Source organism: Erithacus rubecula, assembly GCF_903797595.1.
Source record: "Erithacus rubecula genome assembly, chromosome: Z".
NCBI lineage: Eukaryota > Metazoa > Chordata > Aves > Passeriformes > Muscicapidae > Erithacus > Erithacus rubecula.
The window spans coordinates 11,440,381-11,468,100 of NC_136661.1; the positions used below are offsets into that span (position 1 = coordinate 11,440,381).

The 27,720-nt window shown below is 39.2% G+C and overlaps 1 protein-coding gene across 5 annotated transcripts; it reads right to left on the bottom strand.

Moving 5' to 3' along the window:
• On the bottom strand, window positions 1–27,701 carry CDK7 (cyclin dependent kinase 7). Of its 5 annotated transcripts, XM_079330772.1 has the most exons (14): window positions 27,613–27,701; window positions 26,520–26,583; window positions 22,457–22,659; window positions 18,700–18,759; window positions 15,663–15,696; window positions 13,817–13,884; window positions 12,116–12,184; window positions 10,695–10,805; window positions 9,442–9,560; window positions 8,329–8,428; window positions 6,513–6,599; window positions 4,653–4,802; window positions 2,955–3,102; window positions 1,496–1,650 (listed from the first exon to the last, which is right to left on the bottom strand). In XM_079330772.1, the coding sequence occupies exons 1-14, from the start codon at window positions 27,649–27,651 to the stop codon at window positions 1,610–1,612; spliced, it is 1,293 nt and encodes a 430-aa protein (XP_079186898.1). In that variant the 5' UTR covers window positions 27,652–27,701; the 3' UTR covers window positions 1,496–1,609. The 5 variants fall into 5 exon arrangements, with proteins under 5 accessions (XP_079186895.1, XP_079186897.1, XP_079186894.1 ...); XM_079330769.1 differs by lacking the exons at window positions 1,496–1,650; window positions 22,457–22,659; window positions 26,520–26,583; window positions 27,613–27,701 and adding exons at window positions 1–168; window positions 18,959–19,088; XM_079330768.1 differs by lacking the exons at window positions 22,457–22,659; window positions 26,520–26,583; window positions 27,613–27,701 and adding an exon at window positions 18,959–19,088 and having other exon boundaries at window positions 1,494–1,650.
• Window positions 27,702–27,720: the final 19 nt, after the last annotated feature.

Sequence of the window (27,720 nt, forward strand, 5' to 3'; positions counted from 1 at the left end):
TTTTGTGTCAGTAAGGAAATAGTATATTAAAATTTTACATATCAAAATATTAAAAAATAACCATCCAGCGACTATTACAGCATTTTATCAATGGCTGGGAGTTGGCGCATTTTCACTCATTTTCATTCACCATCCACAGCAATTAAAATATCAGTTTTTTTGGTAATCCTGAAAAATGTAAATCACATTATTAGCAAAGTATAGAAGTCGAGCCCTCTCCTCAAGGTATTCTCAAGATATATCTAATCTTAACTGCTACATGCTGTTTATAACAACAGCAGTACATGATGACATTTTCTAACAAATCTATAGGAGAGTGCTAGAATCAAAGCTCACTTCCATCAGTATGTATTTTCCAAAAGTCACAAATTATGTTTTAATTGCATTTAAGATATATGTAAATATTTCTCTTTGTTCACATAAAGAACAATCAACTGTTGGTATCCAATTCTACTTTGAAACCCAAGAAAAGCAAGCTGGTCTAAAGCTTCAACATGTCCAACCATACACACACACTCTTAAGGATTTTTCTTATGTGCTGTCAAATCCAGGACAAATTCTTAAACTTAAATATCAATAGACTGTTTTTGGGTTTTTTCCAATCCAATAGTTTTGATATTGGATTCCTTATGCTGAAGTAACATAGGAAAAACTTTAATGTACCATCCTTTATAATCCCTGTTCCGTGTTGCTACAGCTCCGTAGGAATGCTTATTAATAGAACTAGAAACAGGTGTTCTGGGGAAGCAGTTTTGCTTTAGTTTAGTGACAGAGAGGAGATAGGCAGTTATATCATCACAGAGTTGGTATCTCCACAAACCTCACTGATCAGAAATAAGTGGTAGCAGTAGATGCAAAGCATGCATGCTTAATACTTTTCACAGGCAGTCACCCATCTAGTGGTAGGTTTCCTCTGAGAACAGAGGCTGTTTTCTAAGAAGTAGTTAAGTTTGGTGAACACACCCCACAGGCTATAGGGGTTTGTTCTTGTGGAAAAGCAGCAATATGGGGATGGCATGAATCTTTAACCCAGCAGTCAGCTCCTGATGCCAATATTTTTGAAGAGGGTACCTATCAGTGAGCACTCAGTCTATTCTGCCAACCTCAAGTGCTACCTCAACAGGGCTAGGGGAAAGAAATGTGCTCTGCAGGAAGCAGGACCATTCTAAGAATTTCAGGGAATGCAACTTATTTGTTTTCAAAATTACACTTGCACATTTTCACCGATATAGCAATGTTGTCCTTCCAATTTTTATTTAAACCAAGACTGGAAGATTACTCTTCACTATTCAGAATTTACATTTAGATGGTAATGCTTCGTAAGAATAGCAAATAAAATCCAGGATAGCAGATTTGCTAGCTCTATCATTGGTTCTCTCCTTTAACATTTGTTGGCATCAGAGGAACTAACTTTGAAATGTTTCATTCTGCCAGCCTAACTAAGGCAATAACAGAACATTATGGAAAATCCACATTAGAAAATATATCATGTCTCTATTTCCACATGGTAAAAATTATATTACTCTTCAAACCAATATACAAAGGTCTCAAAAATTAACGCTGACATCCTTAATTCCTCATTTAAAGCCAATCTCGAAACGTCGAGCATTTATACAGAAGAATGATTTCCTCTTTTTGAAGATGAGACTTCTGGAAAGATGTTAAAGCAATTATTGTTCTAGCATGATACAGCTCTGGGAACTCTGCTCATTGTCAAATGCACGAATTAAAATCATTAAGTCACAGAAATCAAGGAAACATTTCTCTCTTTTTCCTGTCCTTTAGTTAAAAGGTGTATTTTGGGGCGTATACTTTCAAACACTTACCACAAACCCCCACATGATCTTTGGAAGAGGAGCCAAAATGCTTAAATTCATTGCCTATGCTATTGTAACTTGATAAGTTCCCACATGCCAGGTCACCTATGTTACTGGGGTCAGCAAACAGTGCACAAGTAGTCAGCCAATTACTTTTTTTTTAGATAGAAAACTTAAAGTAGTGAACCTAATGTATTTTACTTCTAATTTGATGAAGACTTAGAAATAACAATTCAAAGTGCCTATAAAAGAAGATGAACCATAATAACGGAGATGTCTGTCTGAAGTCAAGAGGAAATACACTTTCATGTGCATTTCATGCATAAGTAGGTCCATTAAAAAAAAATAAAAAAATCACTCATTAAAACTGAGTCTCATACTGGCAATAACAGAGCTGATGCTAACCTGACAGCTATCATCTAGCATACTCTATATTCTATATTCTGCTGTTATGCATAGGTTAATACGGCAGACCAACTCCAAGTTTAAGAATAGTATTTGCCTCCCTAATAGAAGGCCTGAGTAATTTAGTGTCAGATACAGGTTTTGAGTCCTGAGCACTTCTGTTGCCACAAAGATATGAAATACATGCTACATGCTGCTCCTGTATGGGGAATACAGGAGTTCAGTCAAAGAAGTATCCTTAATGTTCCTTACCCAGAGTGGACTTAACTGTTAACTTCCTTACCTTAAGACAGAGTGAGCAGAAATCTCTCCTCTGAATCTGATCTACACTCTCCAGCCTGTCATTTCACAGAATATCATGCTGTATTTCAGACTCTCCCTCTTTTTTTTAAAGTGATATGAAGTTAAATTACTTCCACCTGAGTAAGATGTCTCAGGAAAAAAAAGTTCATCATAATAGCCTATAATTTACTGATACCACTCTCCATTACAGAAATTAATGGAATAGGGTTACTTCACCTAATAGACTTCTAAGCATCATAGAAAAGCTATTTTTTGGTGCTAATTCTGTTAGAACACAGAACTAAGACCCCAGACCATATATCATTAAAGGGCTTCAGCCAGTGCCCAGGAATTAGCTTATTTAGAGCGCTCTTCTAAAATACTGGAAGCATCCCATTCTCTCTGAGCACATAGCTCCTATTTAAAACTGGTGACTTATTACAAAGTTACCTTGATCTATTCCTTCCGTTCTTTTCCTTTTTAAATTTAAAAGTGCATTTTGTTGCTCCTTTGCAGCTTCTGCAGGACAGTTGGGTCTTGGCAGCTGATTACCTGGAGTGGGCCCTGGTCGGTTACTGAAATACCTCTGTTTCAATGCCTTAATGACAATTGAAAAAAAAGAAACAAGTAATTAGTGAATGAAATGCCATTTATAAAGAGATTATAGTAAAATCAAGCACTTTTAATTGGGACTTAAAAACTACTTGAACACATTTATACTACAGGGGGGCCTTGGGGTAAATAAATGTTGTGTTCACAATTACTATACATCCCACAAGGATCTGTTAAGCAAGGGACAATTGTGTAGTCCTATTTTTAACTAATGCTCAGACATCCTGACCAAACTAGATTATTTTGCAAGTCTTGTATAAGTGGCTACTGGCTCTGAAGAATTTACATTCTGAATAGACAGATGAGATAAGGATAAAAAAGAAAGCAAGAATAAAGAAAAATTAAAGGAATATTTTTGAAGTCTTGATCAGGTTCAAGATCTAGACACCATCTGTTTTGTTAGCTTTTAAGATGGGTATTTCCCCCATATTTCTTTAACTGCACTGTTTCCTACCCCGTAAACTGAGAGAAAGACATCACTCATATTACAGCAGGAGACAAACAACAGTCAGCAAGATTGGTTACATGTAGTGGAATGAAACCTTACTTTAAATTTTAGAAACCGTGAGGCATGTTTAACAAAAAGTGGCTGTCTCTTAGGTAATCATTACTCATGCCAGTTACATGATATTCAATGTCACCTATAAATCAAGCCAATACATTAAGCAAGCAGGAGTTGTTTCTTGTCTTAAACTGTGGAATTGTCAGTAAAAAGTTTAGACTAGAAAAGTAATATATATTCAAGTTACTATCCTACAATATGACCCGAAAAATTACTTCATGAACTACCACAACGATTTCTCAAGTATAGCAGAACTAATTATCTGGAAACTTATACTGAATGTTCTTAAAGATGGTGGCTAAAACAGCCTGAATATGTTCTGAAGAAGTCTTCCAGTAAAAAGATACATAACACATGCACTAATTTCCTGGATTCAGATCTAACCAGTGTAAAGTGACATACAAAGAAATACAGTTTTCTAACTGCCAACTGGAGTATCTTCCTCATCACAGAAATCCATATTGCAAACTAGAACATTCTGCAAGATTTTTTTCTCCAAAGTCCTTCATTTCTCCTCATCAGGGAGTAATGAAATTAAAAGTATCATAGGCAAAGATAACTAGAAACGAATGATGGTTAATCACCACAGAATTTTATGTTTAAAAAGTACTAGAAGTTTAAAAAATATTGAAGAAGAGACTAGATGAAGTAAGGAGAAAAACCTTTCAAACCCAGGGAGAAAGATAAGCTATGTTAAGATTAAGCCTTCAAGTTTTAGGTGACTGAATTCAGCATGTCAAATATGACTATTGGAAGGTTGTGGTTCATACACATTTTAGTTGTCCACCTTAACTCTACACTGGGAATGGAGATGGTCCATGCCTTTCACAGTTCTGTCTATAAAACAATAGCATTATGTTTCTAGTAATGTATGTGATATTTCATTTCAAACCTGGTTTACTGGCTTCAAAACACATTTATCTGATATTAACAGTAATGTAATGAACATTAGGGGATAACCCAATTTACTTTACCTGAGTAGCTGTTACTCTGGTGCAAGGATTAAATGTGAATAAGCCTTGAAGCAGACTGAGTAGATCATCACCAGCTGCACTGAAGATATGTTGAAGTGGCATTCCAGGGAAAGGCTTAAATGCGACATAATCTGGAAGACTTGTCATCCCCTACAAAAACCAAAAATGGAGCATGTTTTTCCCTAAAAAAGAGTTCAGCTTTTCACAGAAAGGGAACTTAATATGGCTGTCTTTTACCAGAAGCAACTCATCTTTCAAAACATATTGCTAAGACTTGGTCACTGAAATAAAATAAATATAGGAATAGTAGGTCATAAAAGCATTTTAAAAATAACTGTTACAGAGTAAAACAACTTTTCAAATGATCCGTCCTTCCCTTGCTTTACTTTTGACCAGTCAAAAGGTAAAACTGTTAAAGGAAGTATGAAAAATTTTAGACTGGGTCAACAAATTAAATATAACTTCTTTTAGTGAACTGACATGGAGGGACAGAAAATATTTACCAAAAAATTAGTCTTCACTTTCTCTACATTAATAAAAGTTAGCCAAACATCATATGCATTTTTGATTTTAAATGCAGAACTGAAATTTTATATGGACAATGGGAGGAGGGAAGGAAGATATGCACCTGGCAGTTAAATAACAAACTAATTGTGTATTTTTTTTTTGCTCTCTAGGTATGAAATCAATCCCATTGTGTTCACATTCTAGCATAAAAATTATACAGACAATTGTGACAGACAATTACACAAACATAATGCTTTTGTAGCATTTTAAGTATCTAAAGCCTTACTTGTCACGCTTCAAGTTTGTCTAAGTAAAACATTAACGCAAAGTCAAAAATGGGTTCAATCAGCTATAGTCTTGATAGTAAAAGTTTCAATTACTGAAATGTATGTGTTTGGAAATCTGCTTGGGAAAGTATAGTCTTTGTTATGTTAGCCAACCTCCTATTTTCTCTTTTCCCCACATGTATCTTAAATCTTCCTGTCCAAAGGAAGCAGAAATGTCATTGCAAAAACCTTCATGCGTTCCATTTAGAATCCTGGAGAAATAGCAGAACTGTGGGTGGCCAGCAGTGCCTCACACAGCAGTTCTCCATTTGTTTACAGCTCCATTTTTTCATCACATACCATAGCATTCTAACACCATTTACTTTAAGGGAGCAGAGGTGAACAAGTCCAGCAAGTGTTTCGACAACTCAACAACAAAAGACAACAGTCAGACCAGGGAATTCAGGGCTTCCTGTGCCTGGCAGGTTGTTGCTGCAGCAAGTTGCTCATCAGACATTATGTCCCACTTCTGGTCACTCCATTTAATAACAATGGTTAGGTAGGTCATTGTGCAACCTGACAGTAAGTTTGGCCGGGTGTTAATTAATTTGCCATCACGTCAGAGAAAATTCTACTACTAATTTGTATTTGTTTCAGGATCATTGTTGAGGCAAATTGTTTATCCCAAAAGATGTTGGTCTGTATTTCTTACCATCCCCAAACCATAATTTTCCAAGGCCAGCTTAGGTCCCTACAAATGGTTCTTATTTCTGAAAGTGATTAAAGTCCTCTAGGTTAAAGCGTGCTAATTAAGCAAGCATCTCAAAAACATTAAGCAGCAACAATAATCTCACACCAGTAGCCACGGGAAACTGTGCACTCAGAAAGAAGATCAAGAAATGTTGATACTGTTGGTATTGACCACAGGTTTGCCAAGAAAAAAGCAAATCTCAGCTGCTTTATGAGATGAAGCAACCACCTTCTAAAAAATTCTGTTCAAGTATTCTGGTATAATAATTTAATTTCAAGAGCTAAAAAGAGAGCATCGAGTAAAAGCAATGTCAATCCATTAAACAAAAAGTCTCACAGGCCATTGTTCTTCCGTTGGAGTGCCCAGTGTTTCAAATATCCTTGTCAGCTGGTCAAGATCAGAGTCTCCAGGCAAAAATGGAACCTGAAAGAAGGACATGACATTTGACTGAATTAACTTCTGAAATTCAAATTTAGATAGAAGCTTTGAGTGATACCTCATAATTACAAGGCAAAAATCCTCTGTATACTATCTCCCCACAAAGAGGTACAATGGATACTTGCAGCATTCTACTTATACTCAGGTATAAGGTATATACTTATACCTTCAAATTCTGAAGGTTTCCTGAACTCGGGCTTGGTATCATTGAGTTGATAGCAGACATCTTAAACATAAGATTACACCACAACCACATTAATGTGAAATTTACTAAACTCAGAATTAAGATTTTATATTTCAGTTGTCAGCCTGAAGTCCGTTGGTCATGGAGTTAGCTTTTAATATATTTAAAGTGAATCATAACCGGATTACACAAACTAGCCTTATGAAATGAAATTATGAGGAAGAATAGAGACCCACTAGGATAGAAAAATCACGTGTCATTTTAACAAAGCAGGAGACTGAAAAGGGCATATCTACCCAGACCAACTTCTAGCTCACATATCAGGCACACAATGCAAGTAAAGAGTAATTTGGTGATGAAAGCAAATTTATGAAGAATTAGAGGCAGTGTTTAATTGATTAGGACAGAAAAACCATAATGGATTATCCCTAGTAGAAAGCATATTAATTGTGGCATCATGAAAGCCCCTTGCTTATAAACTACTTTCATAAAAAGCTCCCAGAAGTTGCATTGTCCTGAAAAAGGATGCATTTCAAAACATCACAGCAATAAAAACTGAATTGTAATACACTTACTGTTTTGTGACAAACTAAAGAATCAACTGAATTCAAGAATTATTGGCTTACTAACTTTGCTTATATGTATTCAACTTTAGCAGGTCTGATGCATATTTATGTATCCATCATCAATGCTGCTTAAAGAGCCATTGTACATTTCCATATCCAACCTGCCAACCAAATTAAGCCAGCACACCTATTTGGTGTGACAAGTCAATGCAGAGAGTTTCTTTTAAGGTAGGTGCTTTCACACAGAAAGCTCTCCCATCTGGTTATGATATGGCCACAAAAGCATACAAAGGTGCAGAAAACAAGTAGAAGCCACTTAGTAATGCAAGATAAACTACACTGCAGGCTACTTCATGCCTTCAGCTGTGTCTATACCCCAGTCCTCCACTGCTCCCCTCACACTTTAATGTCTCCACCAAAGAGCTGTACATTCTATGTCGGTAGAAAATACTCAATGACCACTACATTTATGTACCACACTGAGGAGTGCCATTGGATTATCCCAATGTTAACGTACAGCTTCATTCCAGAATTGTCAAGGAACTGCAGTTTAGAAAAACATTAGTCTTCCATTCATTTCGAATAAACCCACGATTAAGGTACTGGTGATTATAGTTGAGGAACAGTGTATAAGGGACTGCATGTATCTATGATGTTACATTTCTAGAAGAGTAGTGAACTAAAACAGCTGTCTGCAAGAGTTACCTACTTAACCTCTCCCAAGGCAAGACTGTGACAGTTTGTTGCAACTTTTTTACTCAGCTGTTTTTAAAGACTTCCAGTGCTTGTGACCTTTATAAAGCCTCAGTCTATTCCAAAAATCCTCTTTCATTACAATCAACAAGCTTTCGAAATGTTTCTTCAAGCCTGAGCTCCCCTTCTGCTTTCAGCAGGAAGAAGAAACCCATAAAGAGCTGTAGTAAATGGAAGGGCAAATACAGAATGTTTACATTTCAATACTTACTCTGAGGAGCAATTCAGCTAAAATACAACCAACAGCCCACATATCAACACCAACACCATACATTCTAGCCCCAAACAATAGTTCTGGGGCTCGGTACCACCTGAAAAGAAAACACATTTTGGAAGAATTACCTGGCTTTGCTCATATCAAATGCTATATATTGTAGCAATGCGAAAGTTAAAAAAAGGATATTAATTCTGCCTATATACCTTCAAGATACTGAAGAGCTGAATTCTGCAAAGTGTTTTGTCTAAAAAAGAATGAGCAAATTTTTGCACATCTCACCGTAGGGTCACATACAATCACAGATGAACTGCAGTTTCAACTGACCTGATTACAAGTATTGAACTGCAGACATGCAAGGAAGAAAGTTCTTAATATGCAGATAAATTGAAATTTTCTTAAAATTCTATGTTGACTGAATCACAGAAAGACAGAATTCCTTCTATCTTCCAACAATCTCCATATCAACAGACCTAAGTATAGAGACTACTTTCATGCAAAATGAGTCTGTTGTTTTGAAACAACTACTCACACTGCCTAAGAACAATCAAGTTTAATGAAACAACACTCCATTTGACATGGTAGTATTTCTGTCTTTTGAATAAAGATTAAACCAGATTCGCCTGAATAGCTCTAGCATCACAAGTCAGAAAGCAACATATTATACATATTACAGCCCCACTTTTTATAGCGTATCTTAAATAAGCATGCCATAAAAATGTATAAATATTTTAATTGGTTCACGTGTTTGTCTCAAAACAGGTAATGTGACTAGTTCCAAAAATGATTCTAGGTTCTTGTGATTAGCAGAAAATAGCAACAGTCTTGCTCCAAAATCCAGGCTTGTAAGCAGATAAATACTATTTCCACACACTTCAAAAGAGTATAATTTTGACAGATATGAGAACCACCCTCACAGATGCATAATCTAGAAGATCTTATGGAGACTTCATTAAACAATGCTTCCTCATGTTTTTTTAATGTGGCTCTTGCCACATCACATGAGCAGATGTGATATCTGAATATGTTGATTTGACATGACACATTTCAAGAAACACCTATAAAACAACTAAACAATCTCTATATAAGAAACAAAATAGAGTATGTTACCTGGTTACTACCTGGTGTGTATAAATTCTATTTGGGCTTCCAAAAGATTTTGCCAAGCCAAAGTCAGCCAATTTTAAAACTCCATTTTCATCTAGCAACAAGTTATTTGGTTTAAGATCCTGTAGGTATAGAAAACAAAGAGATTTGTCAGTACTGATAAAAACAGGAATAAAATGAATCTCCTGGCAGACACATTGTAATAGTATTATAAAGCAAAAGATTTTATTCTATTCTAAAACGTACATTGTGAGCAAAAAATTTTACAATCTCCAGGAAAGAAGTATTTCATCATATATGAAAATCATAGCGAGACAGATCCATTTGAATATTAACATATTTAAGCTGCAGAGTTTAAAAAAGCCTCTTGATAGGGTTTACCTTTTCTGCAGGTATAGCAGTTATCTGCATAGCTGCCTACCGAATAATAAAGAGACTGGGCCAATGTTTCAAATAATGGCAGAAATCACAGAAGTCACATAGTTCAATACAGGGGGTTGACCTCTGACCAACAGAAAAATACCAACATAGCCATCTGCTCTTTCTATTCTCATCCCATCCACTATGTTCAGCAGTAAAGGGAAAAGAAGATTAAAAGCAAGAAAACTCTAGGAGCAGTATAAAGGCAGTTTAACAGTTGAAGGAAAAAACTAAAAATCAAGCAAATAAGCAAGGCCATGGAAATCTTTCATCACCTCCTACAAAAGAGTGATAAAGAGTCTCCAAACACTAGCCAGCTTGAAAACCAAAATTCCCCTTTTTCTCTACCCCAGTTTTTACCACTGACCAAGGCATTACACGGCATGCAGTAGTCCTATGGACAAATTGGGTCAGCTGCCCCAGCTATGTCACCTCCTTACTTCTTGCCCCAAGCCTATTTATCAGGGCAAGAGCAGAGTGAGAAAAAGAAAAAGCCTTGACATCACTTGATAGAAAGGAGAGAGGCTCAAGAGTTCAGCTGCTGTGAAAAAAGGCCAATCCATCCCAGGCAGATCCAGTTCACAGTGATAAGGAAAAGTCACATCAAACTGGAGAATCTTTTGTAAGTAATCTTCTGTAAGTATCAAAGACATAATCACATCAGTTAATCTTAACATTTCTGGTACTGCTATTATGTCTCCGAAACAGCAAATATGAATGCTTATGGAATGAGAATGTCTGAATTCCAAAACTACCTTCATTGGGCTTTAGACTCTAAATCCACCCAATGTGATTTTTGTTGCAGGATGAAGGCTGTCAATTTAGAACATTCTTACCCTGTGTAGAATCCAATGCTGATGTAAATATTCTAATCCTTGAAGTGTCATCAGCATATACGCCTTGATGTGAGACTGTGTCAACACAATGCTTGTATCCTTTATAATAACCTGCAAAGTGTTAAAGTCATGGTAAAACTCAGCACACAAGTAAACTTATTTCTATTCTTTCAGCTCAAGAGTTATTCCAGCCTTTAAGACAGGCTTCAAATTGGCAGTCACATATTCTTTACTATTTAATCTTTTTTCCAGAAAGGTAGGTCAATTCTGGAGATCAGAAATTGAAATGGGGGGGTCCAGATAGCCTTGAACTTTGCATAACCCAACAATGAAAAAATGTGTGGGAAACAAAAGTTTAGTATTTAATCTCAGTTCCATGCTGATGCTCAAACTTCCAGAACAAAGATGTACACATACAAAAGATAAATGTGTTAGTAAACTTGAAATTATGTTTCCACTTATTCTTTCTTTCTCTTTGCAACCTAAGCAACTAATCTTATATACAATTGTCTCCTCGTCTATTTCCAAAAGGATCAGAGGGTACCCACTTAACTGTATTTTTAAAAATCTACTTAAGTTTTCTACATTCTTTGATTTTTAATGTTAAAATTCAACACAAATGCCCCAAAGCTTGTTTAAATACTATTGTCCTGTCCAGTAATAGCCTTCCATAAGTTGAGTTACAGAAGAGCTAAGACTGCACAAATTTCATGTACGCAGCATATGCTTAATTACAACAGGCAGCAGTCTCAGAGGCAGTCTAAGTGATACCACAACATAGTTTAAAGACTGCACACCACTGTATCATGCAGTACAGGAGTATTTAATTTTTCTGTGTACACTGATCTTCTTCATCTCTCATAACTACTATCCAAACAGAATGAATCCTCCAAGTCTACTCATTATTAACTCCTATTAGCAAAAACCTGACCTAACCTTCTCAAGTCCTGCATTCATAAATTTCAGCAAGCCTGTAAGGTACTGATTTGCAATAACCTAGCATTGTTACATTTGAAAACATGTTTTAAGTGAATGTGATGTGATTTTAGTATCAGCTCATTTCTTACTATATTTTAGTGTTACGCTTATGTGAACACACCTATGTCTGATATTATGCTTATCAACTGCATCCCAAAAGCAATGATCTGTGCCAGGAGATCTACACCCAGACTGGAGTTCCAGAAAACTAATACAATAAACACAATTTGTTTCTTTAAAATCATGCTGACAAGTATTTAAAATGAAATGAAAACTCAAAAAACTGAAATTACTCAAGCTACTTTTAAGACAAGATCTTCAACAACTGACATAATAAAAGTCGCCTCTCTCTAATATGGGCAAATACAAGACTGTTAAAGAAGAACTTTCATAAACCATCTTAAGATACTGAAATAAAAAAAAAAATCTTAAAAAAATCTTACCTCTAGATCTGTCTCCATAAAATCAAATACCAAACTAATATTCGACTTGTGTCCAAATGCATCAATAAGCTGCAAAACAAAATACATTATGATTAAGCATGTTCTGATTTTTCTGTTTCAGTATTCTGAAATTCAACATCATTGCAGTCTGCATGTGGATTTTCAGCTTATTGAGAAATGGTCTAAGTTTTTTACTTGTAGAACAAAAATTCTTACTTGGTTTAGCTTTTTAACTCAGTTTCTAAACCACGAAAAATCCCTATTAAGTATGGAAGTAACATTTTACATGATTACCCTTCCTTTCTGGAGATAGAAAAAAAGAGAAATAATTAACTTTATCATGTTAACTACAACACATAATGTAATGCACACCTTGTTTTCAAAACTTTGCTGTTCTATGAAATTTCTACCCTTTACTGTGATAAGACTAAGTTTGACCATGGATTCAGCTTTGTGTATCTGTTTCCTGTAAGCATACAGTATTTAGAAACTTTAAGTTTTAAGTTTCTTAGCTTCAGATATTTCTAGATGTGTACTCATTTTGGTAGCTAGCTTTCTAAGACAAGTAAAACTCTTTGGAGAATATCCAAACAGCCTTTTCATAGGATGAAGCTGTGTAATGACACAATCCACTTCTAGTTTGAGACAACAAAATTGTGATGTTGAGCAAAAGCGAGAGATTATCTAGCCTGGTATTCTTCCCTCAAGAGGAGGAAGGTATGTTCTCCCTGGTGCAGCTCATTCCTTAGTCTCAGTGTGATGACCACATGAACTGGCCAATTGCAACATATCTGTTTGAATAGTTCATAACAGCAGTGATTGTGCCCCTTATAGACCCAAAACCCACAGCCCATGGCAACACACTGAGTGAAGCAGTACAATTTCCACCCCTGCTGCCAATAGGTTTTAAATGCATCTCTTATTTCTAGGACAATGGAGTTTGGAAATAACAGTTCTGCACGGATATTATCTATCATCATACCTCCCCATTCCCAGCCTTTTCCCATCCAAAGTGATGAATTCCTCATTTTTTCATACAGAATATCCTCCATCCCTTTGTCATTTTAGTTGTCATCCTCTGCATACTCTCTAACCTCAATAACTAAAGCAACCACTTTGAAAGTAGGTTCACAATCCAGAAGAGGAGCACATTTCCACTTTGAAAAGTATATGGAAAATTCATCTTTCATGTACTTAATCACAATTGACATTTTTTAACTATCCCTATAAGCTAACTTTAAAATGCTTTTATCTCCAGTTGGGTATCTGCAGGTGTAAATCTACCAAAATGCAACTGCAACTGAAAAGATACTAGTTTTACTCCTTCCAAAAGGAGATTTTAAACATCATATCTGTGTGCTAAAAATAAGCATATGATTAAAAAGCCCCATGACTTCCCTTTTACCACTGCTTTAAAAAGCCTGCTTTTTGACTGTCACCCATTCCATATGAAGAAAACAATCAGGTCAATCCAGCAGTGTTCATTAGGAATTCTATCAGAGATGCAAAATCAAGTGATCTGCATTTTCACAATTGTTTCACCATTATTCTTTCATCACTATGTAGGCCCTGGCTGAAAATTAAAAGGATTTTAAAAAATACTTTGCCTTTGGTATTGAAATATGCACTTTGCCATAATAATTGTTGAACTACTAAAATTATTTGAAGATTGATTCTAAAACTAGCATTTATTTTACTTACACCAATAATATTTAGATGGCTTAGCTCCTGTAACAATTTTATTTCCCTGAGGGCTGTCCTGTTGATTCCTATGTGGATGGGAAGAAGAAAAGATGAATGAACAAAACAATGGATCAAACTCCAAATAAACCTGTCCTTCTGCTACTCACAAACTATTTACTACTACAAATTACATTCTTAATGCTCAACAATTTGCTAAATAACAAGGGTACTGCCATAACTAAGTGAATTGCTGCAAAATAGAAGCGGGCATACACTTTCTTCCACAGTAAATTAATTTCACACCATACTAATCAGACTTGGATTAAGAAGCAACACATCTACATTTTGGTAAAAAGGGAAAGTCCTAGCCAAAAAAAAAAAAAATCACCTTTTTCAAGGTACTGGAAGGCTTGCTTTAATTTTAAAGAAAAGTTCCATTATGCAAACATTTGTCCCTCAACAAGTCTCACTTCCAGAAGGAGGTATACTGTCAAACCTCATGAATAAATCTCTTTTCTTTTTGATACAGCATTAACTAACAATGCAAGGCACATATTTTTCTATGTTCATACTATAGCATATATAAGGCATAAAAGAGAGTGACTAAAGCACGCTTACTATTGCTTGAATCTTCTCATAAGCAGATTTTATTGAGCAAAAAATTCAGGGGCTAGCAGTGAGAAAATGGTGCCCTTCAGCAGTCAAACTGATGGCACTCTATCAGACCATGACTCCTGCAGGGTACCAATTCCTCCTTCGAAAATGCAAGTATGTGCAGCTTGTATGAAAACCGGTAAGCAAATGTTCCTGTGGTATATAATGCAGGATGCTGCATAAGAGCTGAAAAATAGTGCTCTCCTAAAACCCAGTATATGATTCAATGCTAAGACTAGCAAAGTTTTGGGCTAAGCCACATGGATTACTTCACATTCCTGCTTTGCCAGTTTTAATTACCTGTTTTGGAATCAAATGAACAAAGGCTGGTTTTGGGTGGGCACAGTGTTAGAGGAAAACCAAAAAGTATGCCATGCTATCAGATAACACAGAGAAAGCAGATCTGATCATTACATTTAATAATCTCTTTCATCTACAGCTAGACAAGGTAGAGGCCAAAAGTAATACTGTTCCCAAAGGTCATTAGACCCACTGAAGGCCAGGTGGATCGTGACTCTGGCAGCTGGCTCAATTGTGAAACACCGGGATCAGTGACCAGTTTCTCTTTAAAAGGAACTGGAGAGTTGATAGCAAAGACTCTTCACTTGAAAGCTGGTAACCTAATGAAAGAGTCCTGAAGGACAGCAGCCTGTACACAAAATTCAGCTGCACCACTCAGGTGATGAGAGAAGACTAAGATTACTTGGTTTCAATTTGCCATATCCATGCCTAGAGGCACAGGGCTGGTCACAGAAAATGCTCTACCACGCTGAACATATAAAGGACACAGGGACAAGAATTTTGATCTTGTTTCAATCCATTTTATCCTATGCACATATCACAAAAATGGAACAAAGGAAACATTTGAAAACAGACACAAATACTCTCGTCCTAAATATTTAAGGCATAGAGATGTACTGATACAAAAACAAATTCTAAACTTGGTACTGTTGCAATTATTATTCTATGCTACGTTCATGTTTGAATTCCATTAAAAATGGGAAGTTATATACCCATATTCACACACATACCATGCATGCAGGTATCTATGTTGCTTTTGGTTGTCCCTGCAGTTTGTGAAGCAAAAGCCTTATGGCAGGTATTGAGCTCAATTTTACCAGCCAAAGGTATGGGAAATTAATGTATTAATTCACAAAAACAAAGCAAACAAAACACAACTTCTACAGCATGAATTTATTTTAAAACTCACCATCTTTAGCTTCTGATCTATGTCCCAGTTTAATCTGAAAATAAACATTTAATGTTAAGTAAAATTAAGATGGTGATAAATACATTTTTTAGTATTTCTCTTCCAAGACAGAATGAGTTTTAGTACAATGAAGCATTTACAGCTGGGCTGAATTTAGTTGGTGTTTATTTCCCCCTTAAAAGATAATTGTCTCTACAGCATTAGTTTTTACAAAAAATAGCCACGATGGCACTACAAGCAGACATAATGCAAACTGACAGTATAAAGTGCTTTGCAGCCATGAAGCTTTATTATATCACTAATGAGCTTCTCCTCAGGGAGAAATGAGAGCTAAGTAATTGACAGTTATCTTAAAATGACTCTAGTAAAATTAGCATAGGCTGTAAACTTGGGCTGACTCTAGGACCTTTGTCTCAATCATCCAATGCTGAAATATCAAGTCCAGAATCCTACCATCGATATTTCCATATGATAAAAGAAAATATTCTGATGCAACAAAGAATGCTCTTCACCACATCCTCTACCAGTAGCAGCCATAAAAGTATTGCAATGCTAAAAGAGATTAGTGCATTAAACAACATTATTTACTATTGACATAATTGAACTCATTGAGTCTTTAACTAGAGAAACAACTAATATGCATTCTCATCCCTTAAAAAGAACCACTGAAGACCCATTTTGAATACAAAAACTTCCTGCAATCCCTTCAGATGGTAACAAGTGAAACACTTCATGACAACATAAACACTTTCATCATTTGTATGCAAACAAACATTGCTGGAGATCCAAGATCACTTCTGTCATATATTTTATCAAAAAAATATCATGCTGGATAAGAGACATTACTGGAAAACTCTCCAGTCTAGTAAGGCCCTCTGATTATTTTCACTATTGGTTTTTCAAGCTGGCAGCAGTACAGCAACAAATAAAAGACTGAGGGCACTCAAATTCTGGGCAATTGACAGAAGGATATGGAGCACAGATAGTGATTTCCTTCTGGTATCAAGAAATAATATTGACAGGAACAGGCAGACCCATCAGACTGACATGTGGCTCTGAGGTTGGTGCCATCACAAAAACTTTGGGGTCTATGGCCATGGGATAATCTATTCAGCACCTGCTCACTATACCTGATGGGCCGTATCTTTCTCAGAGTGGAAAAAGAGCTCTAGCACAGGAGCTAGCAGGGCTCACTGACAGAGTTTAAACTGGCTTGGAAGGGAGAAAAGGAAAATACCCAGCTCACCAGTGGTGATCCAAAGGATGGTGTGTCAAAACTCGAGGAAGTGAACACTAAAGGGTTACCTCAATCTGCCTCCTGAGGTGTTGGATACAAAATACAACACCTGAAATGCTTCTCTCTCAAAACATCCAGCACGAGGAACAAACCAGTGCAGCTGAAAGCATTGACTCAGTCCCAGAGATTTGGTATCACTGATTTAAACGAAATCTGGTGACTGGAGTGCTTGTTGGGCAGCTACAGGCTCTTCAGGAGACCCACACAGGATAAAGAAGCAGGGGGGTGGCATCACATGTAATGGAAGGGCTGGAATATACAAGACTCACAGTTGGCAACGGTGCAGTTGAGAGCCTCTGGATAGGAATCAGGGACAAACAATGTGCATGTCATTGTATGAGTCTGCTACAGACCTCCCAGACAGGACAACGACCTCAATGAATTTTCTTTAAGGAATAAAGGGATGCTTCCAAACCAACTGTCCTTGTCTTTATGGGCAACTTCAGCTTGCCAGAAATCAACTGGAAGCATCACACAACAGGTACAGTCTGGGTCAGAAGATTCCTGAAAACTGGACAACTTTGTGGAAAAGGTCGTCAGGGAACCAACTCAAAAAGACACCTTCTTTGATCTGCTGCTTTCCAACAGAGAGAATCTCATGAGGAAAGTGGAAATTGGGGCCTTCTTGGCCACAGCAATCACACAGCCATTGAGTTTAAAATCTCTATTGACAAAAGGAAAGTGCCAGCAAGACTTCAATCCTGGACATGAGGAGACCAGATTTCAAGCTTCTCAGGAGCTAGTAAGCAAAGTACCCTGGGACAACATTTCTACAGGTGCTGGGCTCCATCTGTGCTGGCTACTTTGTAAACCTCCTAAGGGCACAAGATGAGGCAACGCCCAAATGACACAAGTCAAATGGATGAGGCGGAAGGCCAATTTGGCTGAACAGGGATGTCCTCTTGAATGTAAGGTAAAAATGGAAGCAGGGTCACGCAACATGGGAAGAATACAGAGTTGCTGCTTGCTATTTCAGTATTTATTAGAAAGGGAGTCAACATGAGATGCCAGCCTCATGGACAAGGCTGCAGGAAATCAGGCTTCGCTATTTCAATTATTCAGGAAACCATTTGTCTAAAAATAACAGGCCTTGAGGTAACAGCATAAAGCTGATTCAGGGGAGGTTTAGGCTGGATAATAGGAAAGGATTCTTCATCCAGAGGGGGTGGGCACTGGAACAGACTTTCCAGAGAAGTGGTCATGGCATCAAGCCATGAGGAGCCAAGAGATGTTTGGACAGTGGTCTCAGGCCCAGGGATGAGAGCTGGATTTAATGACGTTGGTAAGTACCTTCCAACTCAACATATTCTATGATTCTATAAATTTTAAGGAACTTCATAAAGGATAACATTTTGAACTGAAGGAAATTGGGAACAGCAACAGGAAAGATATAAAACAAAAGAAAAAATCCACTCTCAAGGTACAGTAATGTCTGCAGTTTGGACATGTGTGTGTGTTGGTTTGTTTGTTGAATAAACCTAACAAATAACTAGAATTTCAAGTCACAGACCATACATCCCTTCAGAAACTCAGAAATACAGCAAAGCCACTCCCTCTTGTGGGGTGGGTGAGTATTAGAGACAGGTTAACCAGATAATTTAAACAAACTTCTCTAGAAACAAAAATGTGCATTATGACATTTCTCATAAGGTAGCAAAAAAAAAAAAAAAAAGAGCCGTTAGGTAGGTCAAGAGCAACCAGACACTTGGTGAGACACTGAGAAGACATTCTGACACTTACCTTCTTAATAGCCACGATCTGATTGTTCGTTTTGTCCTTAGCTTTATAGACGGTGGCGAACTAGGGAATAGAGAGAGATGCTGTCGTGCGCAGGGCCTGACAGATCACGCGAGACAGAGGCTACCGAGCCCTCCTCAGGCCCGGGGTGCGCACCACCCGGCCCCCCGCGTCCCCATCGCGCCGCGGGCGGGCGGCGACACGGGCCGGGCCCAGCTGGGCAACAGCAGCCCCGCGGGCAGCCTCCGGCGCAGTCGCTCACCTGTCCCTCCCCAAGAAAGTCGAGCTTCTCGTAGCGCTTGGCGCGGGTCCGCGCATCCATGCCGGCGGGATGCGGATGGGAGCAGCCGGCTCAGCGCTTTAACCCCGCGGCTCCGCCGCTTCCGGCCGGCGCGGCCCCGGGCCAGGCGCATGCGCAGTTCCCGCGCGGATCGCGCCTCAGTTCCGGAGCGGCGGGGCGCGCACTGCGCATGTCCGCTGAGGCGGGCGGCGGCTCGTCCCAGCCGCTGTTTCTGCATTGAGCCTGCCCTCGCGTCTGACATTCGGGGACACTTCTGTATGCTCTCTGCGTAGAGAGAAAGGTTTTAATTAAATAATTATTATTTTCTAGAAAGCGTGCTCTCAGGCACTGTGTTAGATTCTACTGGAAATTCTTAATTATACTTATATAGTTTCTTCATTATGAACAATCACCTACAGTATAGTACTTAAAACTACCATTCAATAGCCATCAGAGGTAAATACTGGAGAAATTCTCACTTGAAAATTAATTTCCCTACATGCCCGTTTTGCTGTTATTTATTAAAGTAGTCTCTAAGATCAACAAAACTGTGTAACTGTTTAACTGTGTAAACTGTATAACTAAGAACAGCCATCATCTCAGAGCACTTCAATGTCTCTTTCCTGCGTGTAAAATCATTGCCAGTGAAACACTCAAGTGAGTCAGTCATACCTAAATCCCTGGAAAAGTGGTGGCATGCCTTGTACTGGAGGCCATCTCAATGTGGATGACAAGGAGGTGATCAGGAATAGTAGCATGGCTTCACTAGAGGTAAGACTTGCCTGACCAGCCTGATTGCCCTGTACAAGGAAACAACTGCCTGGATGGCTAAGGGGACAGAGTGGGTATTGTCTACTTGATGTCAGTAAGGATTCCAACAATCTCTTCCCACCATCCTCATAGAGATGCTCAGGGTGTGGGCTGGATGAGTGGGCAGTGAGGTGGATGGAGAACTGGCTGAACAGCAGATCCCAGAGAGTCAAAATCAGTGGCACAGGGTCTGGCCACAGGTGGAGTCTGTCCCTAGTGCTATCCCTCAAGGTTCAATGCTGTGCTGTTTAACTTACTCATCCATGACTTGGGTGAAGGGGCAGATGCCTGCTCAGCAAATTCAGAGGGCACAAAGCTGGGCAGAGCAGCTGATACCCCAGAGTGCTGTGCATCCCTTCAGAAGGACCTCAGCAGGTTGGAGAGATGAACAAAGAACCCTGTGATACTCAGCAAAGGCAAGAGCAGGGTCCTGCAGCTGGGGAGGAACAGCCCCAGGCACCAGCACAGCCTGGGGCTGACCTGCTGGGGAGCAGCTCTGCAGAGAAGGGCCTGGGGCTCCTGCTGGACAACAAGCTGCCCATGAGCCAGCAGCGTGTCCTGGTGGCCAAGAAATCCAACGGGATCCTGGGGGACATTGGCAGGAGCATTGCCAGCAGGGGAAGGGAGGTGATCCTGCCCCTGCACTCAGCTCTGGTGAGGCCTCACCTGGAATGCTGTGTCCAGGTCTGGGCTCCTCAGCACAGGAGAGACATGGAGCTGCTGGGGTGGGGCTGCAGGGGCTACAGAGATGATGAGGGGTCTGAAGCATCTCTCTTATGAGGAAAGCCAGGGGGAGCTGGGGCTGTTCAGCCTCAAGGGGAAAGAGCTGAGAGGGGACCTCATCAATTTCTATTAGTACTTGAAGGGAAATTGCCAAGAAGATGGACCAGGCTCTTCTTGGTGGTACTGAGTAATAGAACAAGAGGCAATGGGCAGATAATAATGTCCAGGAAGTTCCACTTAGACATGAGGAAGGAGTTTGTAACTGTGCACATGACCATGCACTGGAAGAGATTGCCCAAAGAGGGTGTGGATTCTCCCTCACTGGAAATACTCAAGCACCATCTGAACACAATCCTGTGCTGTCTGCTTTGGGATGACCCTGCTTAAGCAGGAAGGTCAGAAAAGATGACCCACTGTGGTTGCTTCCAATCTGACCCATTATGTGGTTTTGTGATCTCAACCAGTGGAAAAACAAAATGACTCTGTTAGATTGCTGATTTTTCAAATGGCTAATTAGAAAAATATTTTAATGGTGCAGAGATCATATATGTTCAATTGCTATTAGCCATCAACATAAAATCCTTCTCAGTCACAAATCAGTATCTTGTATGTTGTGTCAATCTTCTCACCCATCATATGGGATTTTATTAAAGCTATTAGTATATAGTAATTTTTAATATTAAGGAAATGCCTTTATTGTGAATATAATAGATCATTCTTCAATGATGGCCAAGAAACTATCTTCTGCATTTATTCTGGACCTCCACGCTGTAAAAGAAAAGCATACAGTTAAATATATTCCATTAACAGAATGGAGAATTGAGATCAAATTATCTTTTGCACTGTTATAGACTAAGAGACATAGTTGTAGTTTTAATTTCAGGTATAGAGCATCGAATATCAGCATATACTAGTCATGGCAACATTTTTTTCAAGGAAAAAAACAAAAAAATTAACACGTTTCCTACAATTACAGCTGCTTCCATGTCTTTATCTAAAGAAACCTGCCTCTTAACCTTAAAAATATCTGACAAACACAATGCTAACAGACACAAATTTTAAAATAATTTCACTGCCTAGATTCCAAGTGTAATGTAAAAACAAATCTAGGCTGAGTCATTACAATCCTAATGAGAAATCAGAAAGGTATTCAGTTGATTATTTTCCCAACGGAATTATTTTACAACTTTCCTCACTGTTAAACAAACTTACACAAAAAGTCAAGAAATGTATCTCTATGGGAAATAACTAATTTTATTTCTACTATATACATGCACCCTACTTGCATGCATGAAGGAAAACTGATTTCCTCTAGTAACATGGTTACCTTATACATGTCCTTACCATTTAGTAAAGCTTTGCAACCATCTTTTCATTTCAAACTCACAATCACCTTACAAATTCTTCACATTTTGTGCATTCACACTTTTAAATCACCAGTTTTTACAACTGAGAATTGTTACAGAACACAAGCAGGTTTTTCTTGCCTTTCATGTACAATGCCATATTTACAAGTATTGCAGAAAATATTTATGTCTAGTTTAATAAAATGTTTCGACTACTAGAAACACAAGAGTTAATTTACTAATACATAACTTACAAAACTAGTTTGAGAAATATTTTGGACTTGGATCACCTGGTAATAGCCTTTCCTGGTGTAAGAACAGATGTCTGTGCTCCTGCACAGCACAGTCAAATTAAACATTAAACAGCTGTTATAAAACAGGTAGTTAATGCAGGTTGTAACTATCACCAGCTTACCTGCACATCTGTTCTAAGTCCAAATCTCTGTACTCAGTGGTACCACAGTGAAAGTTGGACACCTTCTGTATTGGTACATTGGGTATTGCATATGAAAACCACTAAAAGCCCAGAGCACTCTTACACAGAATTACTATCTAATACCACACCAGAGGATGTAGAAAAAAGCTAAAAACTAAAACTTACTTGAATATATTCAATCTCTTCATCTGACATTTGTTTCCTTCTGTATTTCTGAGGTAAGGTTCTTGTTAATTCAGAAGTGTCTGGTGTACCTTGTACTCTACTAACAGGTGAAATATTTTGAAAGGCCGGTGATATGCCTCCTACAGATTCCTGTGCTTTTGAAGCAAGGGGAGATGGCATACTTGCTTGTAGAGATTCCTGTACTGAAACCCAGATTTCAAAACCAGAAATATTACTAGACTGTAAAATTAATAAGCAGCCAATATAATCTACCATTGCTTGAAAATCTTACTCATTATAACAAAAACCTAAAAGTATGAAGTCACTCTACTTCTCACAACCTGCTTTTATTGTTAAATATATGAGGTGCAGAATCAAAAAATTCTAACAGTAGTTTGAACGGCAGAAACACTGATGTGGAAACAGAAGATGTATCAGCACATACCCTAACAATGGCTTTTTCACTCCACTGTACTTAAGGAAAAAATCATAAAGTTATGTAAATGTTTGTGTGCGGGCAGTTATGTAGAAAGATAACTGAATTGACATATTTAATTTACTGCAACTGAAAAAAATGGACAAAATATAAAAGATCTAGAGGTTTATAGAAAGATAAAACTCTAAACCACAGCAGGCCGCAACATGCAATGCAGTGCTGTACTCATTTTTAATATTACAAAATGGCATCCTATCACATTTTGTTAATAATGTGCAGAATCAGGCATCAACAGTCAACGTTAATGAAATGCAAAGAGCGAGGAGTGCATGAAGTTCTTCACAGATGAGGATCAGGAGCTAAGCTTCAGGAATTCATATTAGAGAAGTTGCCTTGATTGTACAGATAGAAGAGATGACAAAACGGCTATGTTGTCACAGTCACCTTAGGTCTGTCCCACTATAGCTGATTTTACAATGGAAGTATGCAATTGATCCACTGGGCAGGACAGAGATCACAGCAATATGTTCATTTCAGCACTCAGACCTAAATATGGGATGTGATCCATCCCAGGGGGATGAGGGAGCTGGCAGATGAGATTGGGAAGCCACTCTCCATCATTTACCAACAGTCCTGGCTCACTAGGGAGGTTCCAGGTGACTGGAAGCAGCCAGTGTCACTCCCATCTACTGAAAGGGTAGGAAGGAGAATCCTGGTAAATACAGGCCAGTCAGCCTGACCCCAGTACTGGGTAAGGTAATGGAACAGTTGATGCTGAGTGCCATCACACAGCCCTTACAGGATGGGATCAGATCCGGGTAGGTCAAGGGTGTAGGAGGGGTAGGTCATGTTTGACCAACCTGGTCTGCTTTTATGACCAGGTGACCTGCCTGGGGGATGTGGGAAGGACTATGGGTGTTGTCTGTTTGGACTCCAGCAGAGCCTTTGACACTGTCTGGAACAGCATTCCCTGGAAAAGCTGCAGCCTGTGGCTGGGACAGGAGCACTCTGCTGGGTTTAGAACTGGCTGCATGTCTGGGCCTAGAGAGGGCTGGTGAACGGTGCTGAATGCAGCTGGTGGCCAGTCACCAGTGGTGTCCCACAGGGGTCTGTGCTGGGGCCAGTTTTTTTTTTTTTTAATTCTTCCCCTTGGAGAAAGAATGGGAAAATGCAAGGCTGCACCTTGAGTGCTGTGTCCAATTCTGGGCCCCTCAGTTTAGGAAGGACGTTTCGATGCTTGAATGTCCAGAGGAGAGCAACAAGGTGAGGGGCTTGAACAGAAGCAGAAGCAAAAATAAAAACCCTGTGAGGAATGACTGAGGGAACTGGGGTTGTTCAGCCTGGATAAAAGGAGACACAGGTGACCGTATCACTCTCTCCAGCTGCCTGAAAGGTGCTTGCAGTCAGGTGGGGGTTGGTCTCTTTCTCCAGACAGAACCAGAGGACACAGTCCTAAGCTGTGCCATGGGAAATATAGTTTGGATATTGGGAAAAAGTTTTTTATGGAAAGAATGATAATGTACTGGAATTGTTTGCCTGGAGAGGTGGTGGAATCACCATCCCTAGATGCATTTTAAAAAAAATTGGATGTGGCAGTCGGTGCCATGGTTTAGTTGAGGTGTTAGGGCATGCATTGAACTTGATGATCCTGAAGGTCTCTTCCAACCTAGTCATTCTGTATAATGGTAAAACACGTAACAAAGAATACTTCCACAGCAGTCCTTCCAGTGCTCCAGAAAAATAAGCAAGACAAGTGCAACATCTAACAGCTGGACAGGGGCTCTATATAACTATAAAATATGCAGCATGAAAACTGCATGAAACAAAGCATGTGACCTGCTACAACACCCCTGTTTTGCTTGGCTTTGTCCTTCCTAGCTCTAGCAAGACCAATCACCACAAAGTAGAGTGAGACAGTTTTAGCTTTAATGAGTCTGATGTAGTTGCAGGATTGGGACAAACAATCAAACACCTGCAGGACTATGACCAAGCCAGCATTGAGAGGCATATTGGGAAACCGTCAGTCATAAGACTGGGTCTGAAAGTCCCAAGGTGGTTCAGAAATAACTGAAGATCCCAAATAGAGCAAGGCAGAAGTGAGCCCATCAGAAGCAGCATATTGTGAATAGGGGACAAAGTATTTTTGTTTCAAAAAATATTACACCTGATACTAAAAAAACAAACAAAAAAAACCCCACAAAAAACCCCACCACAGCACTTTCTCCAAGTTTGTTTCATCTAGTGCAGAAAAGTCTAGAGATTTATCAAGGATTTTTCTCTACTGTATGTTTCAGTCTGAAGTGTAGTCAGAGTAGACTCATTAGCTACTCAAAAACATCAGGAGTGCAGTAATTTGAAATTTTACTACTACTGCATTAGTTCTATCAGTTTCTACCATATCCCTCTCTTCCCTGAGACCATAATGTTGCAGTAGTAATAGGCCCACTAGAATTTGACTGGCCTTTCACATCCCTAGTTGCCCTGAGGCGCCATTTAGCTATGTGAGAGCAACAGTCTGGTACAATTAAATGCAGATTTTGCTACAGCATTCAAGCAAGACAAAGTAGGTTGCAGTTTACTAACAAGATGACAGATCCTATGAAGGTCTAATGTACTTAAAAGAAGATACAGTCACAAGAATGTTCTGACACAGAAATAAACAAGAGGTCAGAAACACATTTTCAGGCTTTTGAGAAAGTAGTTCACTGGCCTGAGAAGTGGTGTATTTGGCTGAACTGTGCAAAATGTATAGAATTTTGACAGAAAGTACTGCAGAAAATAGTTCCTGAAGAGTTCACAGGTAAGTCAGAAGAAGCATTTCTATGAACTGTGAAGGCTTTCAAATGTTAAACTAAACAAAGCTAAACTGCAGGCTTGGTAGTGCTGTGGCAAATACTGTAGGCACAGTATAATGTCAGAAATGAGAATAACAGAACAGAGCTTTTAAAGACAACTCCTACTTTTCTTTCAGCTGCTTTTTGACCCAAAAGAACTTCTAAACTAACACATTGCTAATATAAAAGTGTTATTTAAATATAATAGTATTGGGAATACCATAAATATCAACATAGGTGTAAGAGTTAATGTCAAAGATTGCAATGAAATATTTTTTTTCCCTCAGCATTAATTAGTAACCAAAGAAAATACTTCTTAAAATGTACAGAGGGCTGGATCTCCCAGCTATAATCATGTTTTGAAAATACAACAGAAAATGCATCACATGCTTCAACTAAGAAAAAATACAGAAAATGTGACATAATTTATTCAAATATCAGTGAATAACTAAAGCTGCTTCAAACTGACTCAAGCACAGTCATTTCAGTAAATATTAGTACTTGGGAAAATGTGATTTTACATAAAGTAGAAAACAAACACTGGAAATCTTTGTGAATATTTCTTGAGTAAAAAAATAAAGATGTGCATGCATTATGTGTCTACACACAGTTGTACAGAAAAGAAGTTGTGAAGAAAGTTCAAGAGTTGACTTCAAATTAAATCAAGAATGTTTCAAAATCCACTCCAACTCAGTTCAGTTGTATAGCTGAAAGAGAGAAATTGGATCCTGGGTCTTAAATAAAACAGTCCATGTAGAGAAATGTGGCACAAGCTATATCCCAAAATACTTACTTTTAGGTCTGGGACCACTTTTTCTGTCTGGGAACTTTATTAACGGAGTATGTGGCTTGACTACCTAGAACAAGACCAGGCAGGAGAAACAGACACAGGTTACTGTGAATAATATAATGGAATGTACAATGTATCAAGCAACAGCTGCTCTCTGCACCACTACTCTGATACACTTACTACTTATTGAAATTCTAAGTTCACCCCAGGAAGAATTTTATTTTAAAAAGTAGTGCTGCATCCTGATGTCCAGAGCAGGTACAGGCTTTGTCTTCCTTTTCTCATCAGTGTGTGTGTGTGTGTGCAGAAAGAGCCACTGCCATTGCATGAAGGCAATCACAATGCATTCTGCTCTGGTGAGAACCCGCCCAGACTGCTGTGTCCAGCTCTGGGGTCCCTAAAGCAAAAAAACCATGGACGTACTGGAGTGAGTCCAGAGCAGGGCATGAATATGATCAGAGGGCTGAAGCATCTCTCCTGTGAGGACAGGCTGAGAGAGCTGGCGTTCAGCCTGGAGAAGGCTATGGGGAGACCTTATAACCCAAAGAGAGCAGGTTTGGATTAGAAAGATATGGATTTAGGATGCAATTCTTTATTTTGAGGGTGGTGAAGCACTGGCACAAGTTGCCCAGAACATCTGTGGCAGTCCTATCCCTGGAAGTGTCTAAGGCCAGGCTGGACGGGGCTTTGAGCAACCTGCCCACTGCGGGAGGGGGGGCGGGGTGGGGATGTAGCTAGGTGACCTTTAAGGAGGTCCCTTCCAATGCAAATCATGCCATGGCTCCACAGCGCTTTAGCACACGCAATCGCGAGCTGTGCTCTGCCTGTACAAAGCACTTTCACCTTGGAGAGACTCATCTTAGGAAGGAGCTGCCAGCCAGCTCCGCACCCGCTGCTATCGCAGCATCGGGCACCTGCGACACAGCGTGCACGCCACTGCACGGCTCTCCCCAAGGACATCGACCGCACCGGCGCCGTGTCAAGCCGCGACCGCCTCAGATCTGCTGCTCGGCGGCGACAGCAGGAGAAGCGAGCACCGCGGCCTGAGCCAGGGCTCCGGCTATCTCAGGCACCGCCGTCCCGGGGCCGTCCTTACCTGCACCGCCCTGGTGGCGGCCGCCATCTTGCTGCCCATGGTGACGAGCCCGAGGGGCAGCCCCAGGCCCCGCCCACAGCCCGCCGCGCGCGGGGCCTCCGTCTGTGG

Coding starts and splice junctions, on each gene's coding strand:
- CDK7 (XM_079330772.1), bottom strand. CDS start 27,651: ATGGGCAGCAAGATGGCGGCCGCCACCAGGGCGGTGCAG. Junction 15,697..18,699: donor AGATCGTGGCTATTAAGAAG/GTAAGTGTCAGA, acceptor GTTTATTTTCAG/ATTAAACTGGGACATAGATC. Junction 8,429..9,441: donor ACACACCAGGTAGTAACCAG/GTAACATACTCT, acceptor TTTTCTTTTCAG/GTGGTACCGAGCCCCAGAAC.